The sequence below is a fragment of the Melanerpes formicivorus genome, unplaced genomic scaffold (genome assembly GCF_026170545.1).
Source record: "Melanerpes formicivorus ecotype bairdi unplaced genomic scaffold, bMelFor1.0.p_v2 SCAF_3, whole genome shotgun sequence".
Classification (NCBI taxonomy): domain Eukaryota; kingdom Metazoa; phylum Chordata; class Aves; order Piciformes; family Picidae; genus Melanerpes; species Melanerpes formicivorus.
The window spans coordinates 15,317,907-15,337,244 of NW_027142355.1; the positions used below are offsets into that span (position 1 = coordinate 15,317,907).

General features: G+C 41.7%; 1 protein-coding gene across 12 annotated transcripts in view; it reads right to left on the reverse strand.

The window, feature by feature from the left end:
- MAGI2 (membrane associated guanylate kinase, WW and PDZ domain containing 2) overlaps nucleotides 1-4,752 on the reverse strand; it is a 693,860-nt gene extending 689,108 nt beyond the window's left edge. For all 12 annotated transcript variants that reach the window (XM_068167566.1, XM_068167610.1, XM_068167558.1 and 9 more), the window contains exon 1: nucleotides 4,167-4,752. In XM_068167566.1, the coding sequence (XP_068023667.1) occupies nucleotides 4,167-4,467 (301 nt within the window). In that variant the 5' untranslated portion in view covers nucleotides 4,468-4,752. The remainder of the gene's footprint in view (nucleotides 1-4,166) is intronic.
- Nucleotides 4,753-19,338: the final 14,586 nt, after the last annotated feature.

The following is a 19,338-nucleotide window of genomic DNA, read 5'->3' on the forward strand; positions in this document are numbered from 1 at the left end:
ACGCAGGGTTTAAATCCCTGCTTACATTATGTATATTAAATGCCTTTTTGCATGGGAAGCTAAAGCATTATGAGCTGAAACTTAAAGTCTGAAAAGTTTCAAGTGTCAGTATAAAGTACCAGTGTTATTAATATCTCACATGGTCATACAACTGAATACTTCTAAAAGTAAACTAAACTGCTTAGTTAAGATCACCTGGTTACTTAGTATGTTCAAACCATTTTCCAGCAGGACGACATGTGTCAGGAGCACCTCCAGGACAAAATCTGCTTTAATCCTCCTGAATTCTAAAATCCATGTTTTCAGACCATTCCTCAAGATTCTGCTGAGCACATCTGTGAAACTTATAACCCTATGCAAAGAATAAAGGTTCTGGTTTATGCAGTACAACTGAGTGGGCTGCTCTTTCAACCTTTCAAACTAAAACCAAAGCTGCATTGGAGTCTGCGAAGATCATGGACAAACTTGCCTAATGATGGGAATTACTGGGTCTGAGACAGCAGTGACAGAGAGTGAAGCTGGAGAAGACACTGTTGTTCCTCATTTGATTTTTACCTGTGTGATTGCTTATCCAGATTAGGATGCCTTTCCTTAACACATTTTACAACTACACATCTTTGCCTCTGTGGGGAAACATAGTATTTAGTCCAAACTTCTGCATGTAAAAACAATCATTTTTGCAATTCAGAAGTATTTCTTGCAGACACAATAAGGCCTTTCTCTTCACCAGACAGATCAGAAGGTCAGAATGCATAACATTTGCAAATGTGCCCAACAAATGTGACTGCTGTACAAAATTCTCCATGAAAAGGTTATATATTCAAAAAAGCATAGGACTTTACAGGGCAATCCCTGCTTTCTTTACTTGGTTTCAAGAACAGTTTTGCCATTGATTTCATCTGGGCCAAGATTTCACTTCATGTGTTTTAAGAGAATCACCCTGATTCTGCCAACAGCAGAACAAGAAGTGGCTAAAAAAACAAAGCAAACCAAACCAAACAAAATAAAAACCCAAACTGAACCAACCAAACAAACCACAAATAAAAATCCAAAACCAAAAAATATACAGCCAAGCAAACAGGAAATAGTCTTCAAGGAGTACTTCTCTGAGAATACACTTAAGATTAAACAATACTAGTATCAACACCCACAACAGTAATAATGATTGTTACAATCTTTTCTCCCTATGCAAAACGTGGCAATAATTTCCTGCATTAAAATCTCTTTTATTTGATGTCATACTTAGGAGAGTTCTATGTCAGATCATATCATGAAACTGCTAATTAGCTTCTCATATTTACTCCTCCTGGTGATACACAGCAACTCCTACACTATCTGATTGTTTTTTCTGAGTTAATATTTTTAGCTCAAGATGTTCAGCTCATACAAAATAGCAATATTTCATTGGACTTTTTAAAAATAAATATTTCACTTTGTACTGTGATACAAAATGAAGCAATTCATTCCTTTGAAGAGGGGTGTGTTTAATCAAACACAACATAATGAGAAATCATGAATGTACCTTTATTTCCCATACTTCAAATCAGCTAATTCCTGTAAACTGAATTAGCCATTCCCCAATTTAATCTCCAAGTGATTTTTTGCAGATGAATTATCGAAACTTTCAAATAAGAGAAAGACTCACAGTTTCTTAATCATCACAATAGAAATAGTCCTGTCCTACCTTCCCATTTCTCTCTCTGCCTTCATTCCTAAGTAGTACTGAAGAAGCAGCTACAGCCACATGGTGCATTCAAGGTCACGCTATTCTGATTTACAGAGATTTCATTGATAAATTATGCAGAAACAACGATAATGGAGTCATGAGCAGACTTCCAGCACACTAGAAGTGTTTTATAATTAAAAGGAGAACAAAACTTAGAAAAATATATAAAGATTTTATTGCCCATATTTTTCTCTCCTACACACTGCTGCAAAGTACAATTAGGGAATAGTAATTTGTTCCTGTAAGGTAGGTGTCTGCTGTTTGTGCTTTGTAACCAAGGGGTGCAGAGATGAGACTGAATTACACTGATGGAGGAGTCAGGTGGCAAAACACACAAACCACTGACCTTTTTTTCAAAAAAAAATAGTAAGTTGGATCCAAAAGGCCTCTCCCTTTGGCAAACTTAAGGATGCTGGAACACAAGAAAGATCACTGCAGCCAGGAAGTCTCTCTCAGTTCAAGAATCTATGCAGAACTGTCACTTCCAAACACACAGTCATCTGGCCAGTGTTTTGAGGACTTGCATGGAAAGTGTAGTGCATTAACATACTGAAGTAAAACTCTTCAGAGAGACAGAAAGCAATAAACGAGGCAGAATTTAGAATTCATCCTCTGTGCTTCATTCAAGAAACCTGCAGTAATCCACGGGCTAAGCCTGACTAATGTCCCTAATTCAAGTATGACAGATATCTCTACTAGGGGTGCACACATTAATGAATCACTGGTGATTGCTTTGACTTTGAAATATTAGGAAAACAGTGAAGAGGTGAGACAGAGACTGTTTCATGTAGTAAATGAACCTAACCCTAAATTGGCAGTACTGTGTCTGTAAGATTTCTGCAAAAAGACAAGAAGTAGTAATTCAACTAAAGAGACAATGTACCCTTATGTTCTTGACACTTCCACTGCTGCTTCTTTTTGAATCCCATCACAGAAAGAACATTCACATTACTAATTAAAACTCAAACTGTACCACAGGCCAGGTTTCCTGGAGTTCAGGTGCCCCAAAATGTCACTATATTTGCAAGATAGAATCCATTATAGTCCTTTCCAATCTTCACTTATCAACTACCGTGTCTCCCTGCATTGCCTATCAGGATTTGACCTACAGCACAACTGCACAAGAGAACTACAACACAAATCTCAGATTGTATCTGTATTTAGAGGTTTGACCTTATGTAGATAAGTGAATACATGAAATACATTCTGAAGGCCTGAGTGGAAGTCCAATTCTTTCTACTGATTCTGTCATGTTTTGGCAAATTAATAATTGGTGTGTCCTTCAAGCACTCAGTAGCATCATAAATGACACCTTAAATAATAAACTGCCAATTGCAACAAGGAAGTTAAATTAATAAATTATTCCAAATGTCAGAGGAACTGTGTGTCCTCTGAGCAAAGGCTGCTGGCTATAATTAGAGAGCAGAGACATCACTGGTGCATAGCATCTGTAGCCCTCCCAGAGCAGAAATGCCCAAGTTTTCAATGGCTGAGCTCACTGCCCGACTAAAATGAGTACTTTGGGAAAACACGTACAGACGCTGCACCACCCATGGCCAAGGAGCCCCAACAGTCAGTAGGTGCAGCGCAGTTGACAAGAGCTCCTGTGCTTCAGACAAGCTGCTGGGGTAGCAGAAACCTCCGCTCAGATGCAGAGCCCAACTCAGCATAGTTTAAAGAGAACAGAAACATATATGTAAACAGCGCCTGTGACTCCTCTTCTCCATTGACTTTCCTGGAAATGCACTAATCTACTGCAGTACTTCGGAAATAAATAAGAGAAACAGCGGAAAGGCAGAAGCAGACCGTTCTCTCACAGAAGTTTCTTTCAGCCTCTCCCTCCCACTTTTCCTGAGCTTCCCGTTCCCTAGGATTAGACTATAGTTTTCACCAGGGACCAAATGAATGACTTTCCCGCTAATGACACTTAAGAGATGCTAAAGCCGCCCTTAATGCCAGCAGGGACCTGCCGCGCAGCGACAAGCCCCTGATCCCGAGCCAAGGAACCAGCAGCGAAGCAAAGCCAAGGGCAAGCCCCTCTCCGCACCCGTACCCAGCCGCTCCTCCGGCCCCACTGGCCGCGTCAGCAGCATCTGCGAAGGGGCGGCCAGTGGCCGGTGCCCGCGGCGCGGCTGGGGTCGGCGGCGTGGTGCTGGCCGGCTGGTAGGTGATGCCGTGAGGGTGCTGTCCGGCGGCGCTGCCGCCCCCCCGTCCCCTCCCGCGGCATGGCGAAGCGCTATCACTGACGCACATTTAATTCGCCCGGCTGCGGGCACCGCGCAGCGCCACTCGCATCCTCTCCTCGCCGGCGGGGAGGGGGCGGCTCCGGCGGGGAGGGGGAAAGTCAAACTGCAGCAACAAAGTTGCTCCCCCCCGATACCCCCAGACCTGCCCTGGCCCCTGTGGAGAGGGGGCGGAGGGGGGGCAGTCCCCGCCTTACCTTGCTTGACGCACTTGAGCCTGATGGGGTCCTTGCAGTGCTTGATCACGGCCAGCACATCTCTGATGGTGAGCCCGGCCACGGGGGTCTCGTTCACCTCTAGCAGGAGCTCCTCGGGCACTAACTTGCTGCCGCCCTCATAGGCCACCTTGCCGGGCTTCACCTCCCCCAGGTAGGGGAACTGCCCGTTCTCGGCGCCCCCCTTCAGCTCGAAGCCCAGCTGCCCCTCCGGGTTCCTCACGATCACGATCTCGTGGACTCGGCTAGTCCAGTGGCTTTTCTTCTTCAAGCCCTTGGACATTGCCGTGGGGATGCTCTGCCCGACTCCTTTCCTGTATTCCGTGCTTCTTCACCACCCCTCCCTCTCTTCCCCCCTCCCTGGGGCAGCCGGGCTCCTCCGGGGCAAGCTCGGGGCGGGCGGGGAGCGGCCGCCGCTGCTGCCGGCCGGCGGCAGGGAGGGCGCGGCGGCCCCGCGGGGCTCGGGAGCTGGGTCGGGGAGCGCCTCTCTGCCCTCTCCGTCCTCCTTTAGCTGATATCCATGGCAGCCACTGCGGCCGGGACCCTGCCAGTGCGTGGATGTACTAGTTGTAGAAAAACTGGCAGCGGGGTGGGAGGGAGGGAGGAGGGAGGGGACGGCCGTGGCGGAGGGAGGAGGAGGGCTGTCGATGCTGGAGCGAGGCGGGAGCTGCCTCGCCGCTCCCGCCTTGCCTGACCCGGTAGTGAAGGCCGAGAGAGAGGCTGCCTGGCATGGCCGGCAGAAGGCGGAGAGTGGCCCAGGCAGGGCGAGTAAAGAGACCTGGAGGGAAGAACAGCGTTCCCCGGGCCTGGCCCCCACCGCATCCGGCCGCACTGCCCCGGCCAAGAGGGGGCGCCCGTGGGCAAGATGCGCGAGGAGGCGGCCTCGAGTGGCTTCCCGCTGGCCTCCGCCCGAACAGGCTGAACGCGCCCTAGGGGCAGGCTGAGCGCTCCCCGGGGGCGGCCTGAGCTCCTCGCCGGGGCAGACTAAGCCTTCCTTCAGGTCAGGCTGAGCCACCCGCAGCCTTCTGAACGTGCAAAGGGTGGCACCCTCATCGGTCGTCTGCTGGAGTTTGGGAAGCCTGCCTGAAATGAGATGTAAGAAAGTGGGATCCTGTGGTTCTGTAGTTCTGCCGTCGTCAGGGACAGACCCAGCAAGAGACAGGCTTGGAGTTGTGGCCACGAAAACAAGTAACAGCCATTTACTTGGAAGATTTTGACGTCACGAACATTTTAGACCAGTTGCCTTCTGTTTGTAGGTCTCATGCTGCAGTTTATTTGCTGTACATGAGTGTAATCTTTAATGCTGGTTACTGTGTCCACTTCAGACAGGAGCTGGCAGGTCAGATGGGTGTTACACCTGGAGAGGGTGTATCCAAGAGGAGGGTGACACTTTTTGCCTACAAAATCGACTTCCCATCACTCACCAGACATTTACTACCCTCACTCAAGTTGCTGTCTGCTCCTTGGCCTTGAACACCCAACAACCTTGCCTTAGAGGCCAAAGAGCAGATATCTCTGTCCAAGTGCTCGAATGGGGGTTTTGTTCAGCAGGCGGTTCTGTACGTCCATCCCTCCTTTGGGCTCTCCCTTACTTCTGTCATATACATATCACATATGCAAGCAGGGGAGTGTAGTGGTTGGCATGTCTTTCTGAGATGCTTCCCTAGCCTAAAAAATTAGTTTTCATCTGAAAGGGTGATTGTCAAAATACAGGCAGAACATCTTCCTGACTTCAGGAATTGTAGTTTTTGTGCCTTCAGGATAAAGGAGAGTGGGTTGCATGAACACATGGGTCTGCAGACAGGGTACTGAAGGGGGGAATGTGGCAGAGCTGTAGTGTGTGTTATGGCACTTGATTTTAAGCTGGTCAAATATTTTTAAAATTTCAATTGAAGTGACTTGCAATGAAATTTTTCACAAACTGTGTTCCTGTTTTCCCTCTAGGTTCCTATGGAAACAGGCCTTTATGTGATCATGCTTGGCTGTGCTTCCTTTACTTCTCCAATGACTTTTGAAACTGCTGGGCAGCTTTACCCAAATCTATCTCAAATATAATTATTTTGTGAAAATAGACATCTGGGTAGGGCTGAGACCCTGTAAATATCCCAAAGGCTGTAACATAAACTTGCCTCTTATTAAACAGTGATTCACATGGTTGAGAGACCGTACAAGTATCTTATAATGAGAAAAGTCTCAATTACAGCTTGTTATCAGCCCCAATGTAAGCCTGAGGGAAACCAAGTTTCTTCTGTTCCTGTTACCCCAGAACCACCTGATTAACATCCTCATGCACTCAGACATGGACTAGGCACATGCAGAGGGGAAGCAAGCAAGGAGAAATTACTTCACATTTCACCTGCTCACTCTGTGGGCCCAGCTAGTGGTGTAAAGCTCTGAGTGTGAGGGGCTTCACAAAAATGGGATTAAAGAGCAAAACAAAACAAAAACAAAACAAATAAACAAACAAAAAAGGAGATGACCCCACAAAACTGGAAAGAAGAGATCCATAAGCACAGACAATGGAAGCTGGGAGAGGAACTGCAAAGGTACTACTAAGAGATTTTCATGGATGTGACAAGGATTACAGTAATGGTCTCCTTTTCTAAAGACCATCAGAAGTGTCTGCTGCCATTAGGAGCAAGGCATCTGGTCTGAACAGGGACAGGGCTATGACACTTGGAAAGAGTGCAAGAGAGTGGGTAGCTTTGTTAGTAGCTTTTTTGTCTTGCTTTTTAGTTCAAAAATGGGGTAGAAAGTGAATGGCTGAAAAGAGGAGTTGCAAGACAAAACATCTTGCTATCCTCCAGTTTCACAAATGTTTCCACAGATAATTCTTTGCTGAGTCCTCTGCTCTACTAAACCCACTCTACTAAAATGGTCACCGTTTCTTAATTTAGAGTTTATAGTCATTCTACCAATATAGTATTGCAATTGTTGATTTGTATCAAAAGTAAACTTCTAATAAGTCCATGCTCACCCTAATATGTGTAGAAGTAGGATATTTGCCAAAACCACAGCTTTTAAGAAATGTCAGGAAATACTTGAAATATTCCTAGGAGAAGGAGGAAAGGAATCCTGTGGGTGTTGTTTTCTTATTTCTTAGAAGTCTCTGATAGTTTATTGATCAGAATTTTTTAAGTGTTCATTACCCTTTTAAGTCAGATGACAACAGTAGATAACAGGTAGATGCTTTGCTAAATAAGCAGTGACACAAACTCTGGTTTTGAAAGGCCTACAATTTGGAGCATTTCCAGTTTAACATGTGTTGTGGACAAGTCAGGCTGAATGGATTTTTTATTTCTGACAAAAATAATACCATGTAGAGCTGGTGGGAGTCCAGTTGTGTTAACTTTGCCTTTTGAAGGTGGACAGTAATGTAAGCAAGACCCAAGCAAGACCCTAACACAGGCATCCACAGTTTGGCAGAGAGACTGGGGGAGGGGGAGATAGTTGGAAGTACCTTTATCACAGAATCACCAACGTTGGAAGAGACCTCAAAGATCATCAAGTCCAACCTGTCACCACAGACCTCATGACTAGACCATGGCACTAAGTGCACATCCAATCCGCTCTTGAACACCTCCAGGGATGGTGACTCCACCACCTCCCTGGGCAGCACATTCCAATGGCTAATGACTCTCTCAGTGAAGAACTTTCTCCTCACCTTGAGCCTAAACTTCCCCTGGCACAGATTGAGACTGTGTCCTCTTGTTCTGGTGCTGGTTGCCTGGGAGAAGAGACCAACCCCTTCCTGGCTACAACCACCCTTCAGTTTCCCTCAGTTGAAGTTGTATGTTAGTTGATCTTCATACCAAGAAGGGATCACAGTTTTTAGGTCCCTAGATGAGCAAAAGTTGGCAAGCAGAATGGCAACTCATATGGTTAAGATTAGGGTAGAGTGAAGGGTACTTGAACATCTCTGCTATGAAGAAAGACTGAGAGCCCTGGGGCTTTTTAGTCTGGAGAAGAAAAGACTGAGAAGGGATCTTGTCAATGACTGTAAACACCTGATGGGTAGGTGTCAAGATGAAGGTGACAGGCTCTTCTCAGTGGTGCCCACTGGTGATAGGACAAGGAACAATGGGTATGAGATAGAAACCAGGAGGTTCCACCTCACCACAAGGAGACTCTTCTTTATGGTGAGGGTAATGGAGCACTTGAACAAGCTGCCCAGAGAGGTTGTGGAGTCTTCTCTCTAGACTTTCAAAACCCACCTGGTGGTGTTCCTGTGTGACCTGCCCTAGGTGATCCTACTTTGGCAGGGGAGTTGGACTGGAGTGATCTCTATAGGTCCCTTCCAACTCTTAACATTCTGTGATTCTGTGATACTGTAATGAAGGGACTCCTGAGGAATACAGTATTTCTCTACAACACTGCATACATTTTCAGGGTTTTGTATATGGATAAATTCTTGCCATCATATCACTAGTTTATGTTCTTGGGGTCTAAGGCAGTAGTAACTGGAATCCATAGTTTGCTCTGGTCTTGTAGTTGTGCAAGTTACACTTCATATCAAGGTCTTTTGCAGCAGCTACACTCTTTCGATGTCTTTCATTATTGCAGTGATAGAGGGGTAGCTGTGTAACAAGATTATCCTGTCAGCAAGTGTCCCAAAGCGTGGCTGAGGGGGTGAGTTTGCAGTTTTCTGTCTGGCCCCTGAAGAGACTGAAAAGGTTTTTGTGACTTGCCAAGATCTTTCTGTTAGTGCCTTCTGTTGGGTTTCATCCCAGGAATGTATGAACTGGTTCTGAGTGTGATTGTCAGGGTGTCTAACGCAAGGGATTTCCTGTGGGTAGAAGTAACAACAACATGTAATTAAACACATTGACCAAACACAACACAAATGCCTTTTATTATTCCTTTAAATCTGAGCCTGTAAACACAAGAACCAGGAAGCCACTGTACTTTGGGGAGTAAAGTTGAGTATATGAGTAAGCAGAAGCGTGAGACTTAAGTAAATAAATGTATTTTGTAGGTGGAAAGTAATCCTTCCTACTGTGACTCTGCAGATTCAGTAAAAATGTATCTGAATTCTGTCTGTATCTCAGTATGCAACATTTTTGGAGAAGTGAATTCCTCAAACAAAAAATGTTGTATTGCATCACCACCAAAGAGAGAGAGGAAAGAAAATATATTCATTACCTACTGCTATTTATGCAGGACTAGAGTTCTCTATTTTGTAATTGTGTTTGTAGCATTGGGCTTGCACTCAGAAGCCATTAAGATGACTCCTAAGTTCCTTTTTTGACATGTGCTTCATGTCACTGGATGCTAACTACATGACATTGCCACCCCTTGTTTTTTCCAGTATAATGTGGTGGTAATGCCTCTTTTCTCACACAGTATTCTATTTTGCAGGTCAACTGCACCGCAACCTTATACTTAGGTAGGCTTTTCAACACTACAACTTAGCTCCATCACAAGACCAAGTTCGCCTAGGACTTGGTCATAATTTAGATATTTAATTTCGCATTCACAACAATTTTGCCTATGCCCATAATTGCCTGTAAAGGTTGTAACAAGTCATAGTCTCACCACTGGATCTTCAGAGTGCCTTAGCTCATTTCAGCATCTTCTGCTTAGAGTTCTGTTTGGATTCTGAGAATGTTCTAAGTCTGTGCTTTCTTAGGATAAAAAGTGCAATTTCCTAGCCTGTATAGATGCAAATTTCCCCAAAAAGTTAATAAAAGTTTGTTATTTACTGCTAGCACTCATGAGCCTACTTTTAGTAGTATGAGCCTAGTATTATTACTAATATAATCTTTTTCTGGCTTCAAATGTTGAGAACTTTTGCTTCAGAAAAGCTAAAACCTCAGGCTAATTTTCTAAAACCTCATTTCCCAAGACCTCCAAACTCTGAAATCTTTAATAAAAATGCATGTTTTATTGTACTGCAAAGCCAATGAGCAATTATTGTTTGGGTTTGGTTTTAAGTCTTGGACCAAAACCTTCCATACTTTTGGCCGTCAGTGCTTCAAAATGATCTGTTATTTAATTATAGACTTTAAAACTTTGTAAAATATATATTTGGTTAGAGTAGAAAGTAATGGAAACTGCTCAGCCTTCTCAACCCATTAGAGGATTTATATTGTGGCAATAGCTCTTGGAGAGGGCAAATCTGATTGCTTCTGAACATGAAGGAAGGTTGTAGCCAGGAGGGGGTTGATCTCTTCTCCCAGGCAACCAGCACCAGAACAAGAGGACACAGTCTGAAACTGTGCCAGGGGAAGTTTAGGCTGGAGGTGAGGATAAAGTTCTTCACAGAGAGAGTTGGTAGCCATTGGAATGGGCTGCTCAGGGAGGTGGTGAAGTCACCAGCCCGGAGGTGTTCAAGAGGAGATTGGACGTGGCACTTGGCGCCATGGTTTGGTAGTCATGAGGTCTTGGGTGACAGGTTGGCCTTGATGAACTTTGCGGTCTTTTCCAACCTTATTGATTCTATGATTCTATGAAATAGTCTCAGTTCTTGTATTGAGAAATAAATGCAGCCTGAATGAAGGAAAAATTAAAGACTTCATCTAAATAGGATAGTTTGTAATAGGTTTGTAAGATTGACGTAGACATTTTGTTCTCTCCCGATCATCTCTGTGTTGATGTTTGTTTTAAATGTGATCTTTTCCAGTTTCCTTTCTCCCTTTTCTTATCAGAGCTCAGTATTGTATACTTCCTGTGCTGCTCTTGCTAGCTGCTCATGAGCTGATTAAGGTGAGACAGAGAAAACTTGTTAGAGGTCAAAAACTTCCCCAGGGACAAAGTTCTGGGAGACAGGCTGTCAAAATAAATTTGGTAAGAGCCATTAAAATAAACAAATGGTGGCCTCTTTCCATGCAAATGGAAGCTTAAATTGCATCCCAGTAAAAACCCACGCTAGGAGATAGAATAAGACAGAAGCAAACCCGTACAGAATACCCTGTCTGAAAAGAATACCTTAAATTTAGCCTGACACTGGGAATATGGCAAACCTGCAAATATCTGTTACTGGGAATGGAAGGAGAAGTGTGAGCCTTATCCAGTGAATTACTGCTGCTGAGATCCTCACAGCACACAGGGCCGTGGTGGCTGCAGTTTTGAATAATACCAGATAAAGTGGCTGGGTAGCTGCCTGGGTTTGGAGTGACAGCTTCTTCACTGCTGTGGCACCGATGCGTGCACTTGCTAGCTTGAATTACACTCACTGGCAAGCCTCATTGGACAGCGTTAGGGTGTTACTGTGCTGAATCATGTGGATTAGCCTGTGTCTTTCACTGAATTTGAATTTCTAGTATCTTCATTTATTTAATATTCAGTGGTTTATCTTACCATTAAAGTATCTATACAAATTTAATCATTGCTTTTATATGATGATATCTTAGATTAACAAACTACAAAGGAACTATTCTCTGAATTATTTTCTCTTTGTTACATTCTCATTTCCTTTGGATTAGACCAAAATGAGGTTTTCCTCTTTCATGTCTCTAATCAGTTTCATTTTACATTTCATATGAACTAATGATGCTGCTGAGATTGATCTCACAGTATAGCTTGGAAAGTGATGAATGTTTTATTAACTTAGATAAAATGAAGGTATATTATTTTAGGGATGTCTTGTTTGTGTTCCATGTAAAATTGTGACAGCATGTCCATTCAGAACCTTATTTGCACATCACTCTCATGTCTTTGAGAGGGATCACCTTTCCATGTCAAAATTCTTGTGCTTAATGTGATAGCAAAGGCTTTTTGTCATGAAAATTAACAAATACTTCTGAAGTTACCAGTATTGTAATTCACACAGACATCACCATGGAAATTTATAAAAGGTTACATACTTTGTAGATAAATTTCCATAAATACTAGATCATGATACAGTGGGGAATTGAGAGAAAATAGCTTTAAAATAGTACCAGCACAAACTTGCCCAATGCTTGTCACTGCTCAGAAGCTGAGCATGAAGTGTCAGAAAGACATCTCATTTAGCTTAGCACTTCAGTGCAAAGTAGTGCCCAAACACTGAACTGGCCAGATTCTTACTTTTTTTTAACCTTAGTAAGCCTGAAGCTATAGAGAACTTAGCTGAGTGAAGATGATGTCTAATTTCCATTGCTCTACCAAGCTTTTCAATTCAATAGAGTTGCTGACTTGTGCTGCTGCATGACAGCTGGAGGAACCGGCCATTCCCTGCCCAGTCAGAGGGTGCTGAGGACTAGGATCCAGCTAGTGTTGACTCTTGTAGATGCTTTTCAAAACTGTAGTCATACTCAGATTGCTTCCTAAACCTGACTGCATTGGAAGATTGGCTAGGAATACATGCCAGATTAGGTGAAAGTATCATCCCTGAGATTAGTGGCAGAAATACTTACGAATTCTCAGGGCTATTACCACTTATATATCCAGAATGATATGTAAATACTCCAAAAACTTAGAGTAAACTTTGAGGCTGATAACCTCTTCTTTCTGCCCAACATGTGTGTGCGCTCTGGATGATGAAGAAATTTGTGCCACCATACCTAGGCATAAGATTCTCAAAATATCTTATCATCACAGGTTTATTCAATGTTTTTCTATAGTTCTGAAATTAGTGCTCAGATGCTGAAAGCACGTATTGAGGTTTGCCTTGGAAGTGAGGTGATAAACAAAAGTGCATTCAAGGAGGCTGAATTGTGTTATTGTGCAGTTCAGCCTTTATTCTTAGAATATGGCTTCAGAGGTGAGTCTGCCACTTTGCTCTGATAAGACAGGATGACATAGTTCCATGTCACTTTCTAAGTATAAAATAGTATTTGAAGGTGTTTGAACAAGTTGTGCAGAGAGGCTGTGGAGTCATCGTCTTTGCAGGCGCTTAAAGCCCAACCAGACTAAGTCCTGAGCAACCTGCTCTCTTTGACCCTGCTCTGAGGTCAGTATCAGACTAGGAGGTCTCCAGAGCTCCCGTCCAAACTCAACAGTTCAGTGATTCTATGTGATTGTGTTAGGAGCATAATCAGTGGGACCTAAGTTTCTGAAGTTTTCTGACATAACCATTCACGTAACATTTGTCATGAAGTTTGCCAATATTGTTATGGATGGAGACCAGTTCTGCAATTGTTAGATTTAGTAGCACTTCTTCATACCAATTGTATCATTGACTTATATATTAAATTGACTTTTGAGCAGTTCTTGACCTGAAGGTTAAGATGTTAACACGCAATTCAATTTAAAAATTAATTGGCACTATTAAGACACTTCTTGCAAACCCAGATTAATATTCCACTTAATTTTCAGACCTAGGAGCTCTGGATGAATTAGTGATATATTAACTGTGTTAATATATTGTCATTTTTTGAGTAGTAAATGGATGCAACCAGTATTAATTCCACTGGTCTCAGATTGGAAATGATCTCCTCCAGTGATGAAAGAAAAATGCCAAATTGTGCATTTGACAGGATTTTGTCTCTTGGGGGACACACTTAAGAGAGGACTGCTGGACATAGACTAAAATGTTGAGTCATCCTATGCAGATAAAATAATAATGAATTAATTTTTACTTCTTTAAAGGAAGTCTCAGTTGGCTAAACCAAATTTTCAGTGGGCCCCACATACTGCTGCATTTAATGTCTGACTTTAATGTTGTGCATGCATTTTTACATATCAATGAAAAAAAACACCTGTCCTCACTCCTTAACAAAAAAAGAGCACTACACTGGCAACTGTTTCCTCACACTACTGGCATAAGAAAAAGTGTGACCTCATCAACTAACAATATGATTTTCTCGAGTACTTCAGTGTTGTTTCCTTCAGTTTTGATATTTAGTAACTTCAGATGCTCATCTTTCGAAAAATACACAGGTTTCCAACTTCAGATTTCATGTAAGCACTCATCTTCCTAAAGCAGATCTGAATACTCCTGTGCCTTGGCTCCTACTAAAGTCCATTAGTCTCAGTGTTGTCTTCAAACTAAATAAGGTTAGTCAGACTTTTATTTGTATATGAAAAAATACTGAAAGTTATTGATTTTGGATTGTGCAGTTGCAAACTCTAAAAGACAGTAATTTTTAAACTAATATCTTCTGAAGTTAGCTGGTTTATTTTTAAAAGCATTAAATCCTCAGCAAACAAAAAGATTAGATTTTTTACAGTGATTTTGTTACAGAAGATTTTCTGAAGAACAGCTTTTCAATCAGTGCAAAAGTGTAAGCAGCGAGAGTAGTTTCTGCTCCTTCTTCATGTTGTAAATATGCAAGTCTTTAACTCCTTTGAACTGATTTGTGTCATATGTTAAATTAAATAATAACTATTAGAAGACTCATCTTAATATAAAATATTAAAATTAAACTTGAATTTCTACTCTCACTGATTGAACTCGTTTTCTACTCTATGTGTGTAAATTTCTCAGTTTACCTTCCGTTAGACATTTCTGTGTTCTCTTTGAGCAATTGTAACATTAATCTGTCATTTGAAAAGTGGAAGATTTTTTAGGATAATTGTTGGAGATTTGAGGCAACCATTTTATCACTTTCATCTGACAAAGAATGTAATTTAACTGTTTGGGTTTTTTTTTTTAAGATTCCAAAAATGATGATTCAAGCAGTGATTTTAACTGTTCTGAGTGCTTACTCTTTAGGAGCTTACTCCTTTTTTGCAAAACGATGGCACTTGACAGTATTTGTTACTACTAACACTTGGCTTTCTGCAGCAATCAGAGGACAGTAGTAGGCAGGTGTTACGCTGTGACTGCTACTCACCAGGGAAAACTTGCTCCTTATCCTAGCCCTTACTTTTCCATCTGCTTACTTCACTCACTGTTGTTTCTGGCAGTAATCCAGATTTGTAAACTCGTTTGAGGACTTAGATTTATTTATTTATTTATTTATTTTTATATATTCCACGCTTCTAAACACAGAAGCACAGTAACTGTCTGTGCTTGTAAGAAGAAAGGGAAGTATTGAGGCCTTGACCAGCCAAGTCTGGTTGAGAGGTGTCTCTGCCCATGGTGGGGAGGTTGGAGCAGATGACCTCTAAGGTCTCTTCCAGCCTAAAGTCATCCTAGGACTTGCTCCTGATCATCAAAACTTAATAAACTGTAAGATCACATTGTGGCTCCATCCCTGACCATGCCACCCACTTTTCTTGTAATAGGAATGAACCCTGACAAATGTCCTCATTTGGGTTATTAATAACTGAAAAGTTTTTAAAAGAGATTGGTGTATCTAATACACCAGAATAAATTAGTAAAGTAATGTAACCATTTATCATCACAGTATCTTAGTGTCGGTGAATTTAGTTTAATTGGCCTTTTTTAGTTAAAATAAGAGTATTGCAATTATTAACTGTTATCTTCAACTTCTGAATTAATCAATGAGCTAATCTTCAGGTAAAATCAAAGTATACTTAATACCTTTAAAAAAATAAACAAACAAACTGCATTTCTCAGTTTAGGGTTTGGGTTTTTTCCAAGAAGTATTAATAATTACAGTAGCCCGTTGTAAAACTGATTTATGGCACATATTTTTAGATAGGTACTGAACTTTAAACAAATAAACATCTTCTTCTCTTTTGGAGGATAACTCATTAGAGAAGTACAAAATTTGTGCAAGTGTTTCCCAGATCAGTGCCCTAAATACATACATTGACATAGAAAATGGCATTATTGTGGCCTTTAAGAAGCAAAAGGTTTGAAAATTAATTAAAAGGTACTTTAACTACAGAATTCACAAACATTTTCTCAGGCTTTCCCTCATTTCCCTCATAGAGCTCTGATGAGATGAGCTGTAAAATAATTCAGTGCTTATATTTTCCAGTGTTATAGAATCATGGAATCATAGAATGCTTTGGGTTGGAAAGGACGTCCAAAGGTCATCTGGGCCACCCCCCTTGCAGTTAGCAGGGACATCCTCCACTAAATCAGGTTCTGTATGTTGGATAAGACTCTAAATGCTATACTTCTGTAAAGCAGCTACCAAAATCATCTCCTCTGAATTTAAAATATTGTTTAGAAGCTAGGTTCTCATGGAAAAAAGAAAACTTTATTGGGAAAAAGTATTTAAATCCATAAACATAAAATCTTGTGAATCCAGGTCCTGCAGTGATGAAACTTTTCAAACAGGACTAAATGGATGGAGTCCAAAGCCCCCAGCTAGGATTAGAAATAATCACCTTGTTTTCAAACAACTGAATAGCATAATTAACTGATTGATACTAGACCTTTGTAATCGACTTTCAAAGATAGAATACACTTCTTTAAGATGTAGAACTCCAGAACTCCAGACTTTGGTCCTGCAGTATTACAGTGTTGCAGGAGACAGCTTTGAATAGCCAGAAGAAGCTGGGAGTTACATGCCTGGATACATATGAATTATATACTGATAATTAGATGTATGTGGTGTATAGGAAGAATTCAATCCCAAGGAAAGATCCACTAATGTCTTCAACACGAGCATGAGAATTGTCAGGACATTCTTATGTCCCATGCCCTGTTATAATTGGGAAAAGTGATTCTGCTCTGGTAAGATCTCACTTTGAGTACTGATTTCAGCTCTGGAGCCCTACACACAGGAAGGACATGGACCTAATGAAATGGGTCCAGAGTAGGGCCACAAAGAGCATCAGGGTGCTGGAACACCTCTGCCACAAGGACAGGCTGAGGGAGCTGGGGTTGTTCAGCCTGGAGAATAGAAGGCTCTGGGGAGACCTGAGAGCAGCCTTCCAGTACCTGAAAGGGGCCTACAAGAAGGCTGCAGAGGGACTGTTTCCAAAGGCCTGAAGTGATAGGATGAGGGGCAATGGTTTGAAATGAGAGAAGAGGAGATTTAGACTGGATGTTAGGAACAAGTTCTTTAGCATGAGGGTGCTGGAACACTGAAACAGGTTGCCTGGGGAGGTAGTTGAGGCCCCATCCCTGGAGATACTCAAGGTTAGACTGGACAAGACTCCGAGTGGAAGATATCCCTGCTGACTGAAGGGGGTTTAGACTAGATGAGCTTTAGAGGTCCCTTTCAACCCAAACCATTCTATGTTTCTATGATTGTAAGAAAGGAGATTTATCTGCAGAAGCCATGTTTCTCATCTAATTTTACCAACCCCTAAAGGTTAGTCATCATCAGTAAGTGAAAAAGCTAAGATCAACTCCCTTTGACAGCCAGATGATGTGGTACCTGCATTTCTCAATTTCTCATGTTGCAGCTGTTTTATTCCACAAAGAGTAAATAGCTATTTGTATTCGAGGGAGAGGAGGCGTGACATTTTGTCCCCTGGTTAGAGTGCTGGCTTTGGGTAGAGAACACACGTTAAGTATTGTACTGCCTGTATTAAGTAGTACTTGGAACAAGAGCTGAAATTTATGTAACTTTTCAGCAGGAATTTGTCATCTTTAAGTTTGTAATGTGTATATCATATCCCACATAATTCCTGTCTTTTGTTTTCTGAAGTGGCTATTCCTATATGTCATGCATAGTTGAACAGTTTTGAGGACTGAGAAGTTCCAATAGCCTTGTGTTTAAAAGCATTAACATGGAAAACATGGCAGATTCAAAGATCTGCGCACAGTAGAAAAGACTTTTGCCTTGTTCAACACACAAAAATTATGCTAGCCACTAGGTAAGAGGGAGGTGTTTATATCAGCTCTTAATTCTGGTGACAAAAAGATGGGAATGTTTTGCTGTTAGAGCTGTGTATAGGAAAAAGATGATGGAAAACCTAGTGTATGGCTTTCACCAAGGGCTAGACATGAAAAGAGAACAAGAAGGAATGAGTATACTCAACCTAAACTTGTTCATAGACCAGAAGCCGATATCTAGTCCAGCAGTTGCCGCAAATCTTTTCAGAGTAGTTCCATGTGACACCTACAGAGATCAGGGCAGTAATCAAAGACCTAGAGGAGGGCTAAAGGCATGGGAATGAAAAAAGAAATCCTCACTGAGCAAAACACATGTGGGTGAGTGTGAGAGGGGAGGGGAAATTATGGCCATTTTTCAACCTGGTTTTGAAACCAGACAGAAAATTCTTGTTTTATTTTATTTTTTAGAACAGTTTAATTTTCACTCATCATATGTGGACATGTATTGAATCATTTTAATGAGCAGTTGCTTAGAGGGAACAGAATCAGGAAGATCAGTGTTTGCTGTACTTTTTCAGCTTTTTATGTTCTCTACATGTGTGAGAATTTTCAAGAATGAATAATTTAGTTTCAAAAATGCTTGGGGCTTTTAAAGGAATTCTAATTTTAACATTGACGTAGCCATATATTTTTCCTGTTCATGGTTGAGAAATAGGATTTGCTTCCCTACTTCATATCTGTGAAGGTCAGAAAAATTCATAAGGTATTTTATGACATAGTAACAAACTTAGTGCTCTACAAAACACAGTGCTCAATATGTGGGTGCAAAATATTCAGCTGTTTCATGACTTTCTAGAGCTCTCTGCATTGAACATGTTCATGTAGTATTTTGAGGACTTTAACTCAATCTCTATTTACCTCGATACAGAAATAGTTAAGCAACAGTTCTTAGAACGACTGAACTGATGCCTCCAAGTTGAATGCTTTAGGCCTTTGTTATACTGACTATAACAAGAAAGTTATAACCAGTAACTGAAAGGAAAATACAGGAAAATGTGCTAACCTAGAACAGCCTAATCAGAAGAGCAGTGCCATGGAAGAGCAGGTTTTTATTCTTTAAAATAATGAAATTAACATTTGGAACACACCAGAATATTTCCCATGTTTTTGTTATTGCCATCATTAGTTTTAGCCTAAGTCCAATCAGCCATTCCTAATAAGGAGCAAAAATACTCTGGATCTGATGGAGTGGGTCCAGAGTATGGCCACAAAGGGTGGTGGAACATTGAAACAGGTTGCCCAGGGAGTCAGTTGAGACCACATGCCTGGAGATATTCAAGATGAGGCTTGAAAAGACTCTGAGCAACCTGCTCTAGTGGAGGATGTCCCTGCTGACTGCAGTGGGGTTGGACTAGATGACCCTTCCAACCAAAACCATTCTATGATAGCAAATTCCTGAGCATGAGTACAAACATCTGCTACTCAGTTGCAAATGAGTAGCCTGACACAGAGGACAAATAGGGAGTAAGGGTCTGAAACCTGCTATTATAAACAAAGATAATTAAAAGACCCTAAGAACCCATGGTAAACAAGAAGATATACTGGAAATTAACAATAAAGCCTAGAAAATAATATTTTTTTCTTTTC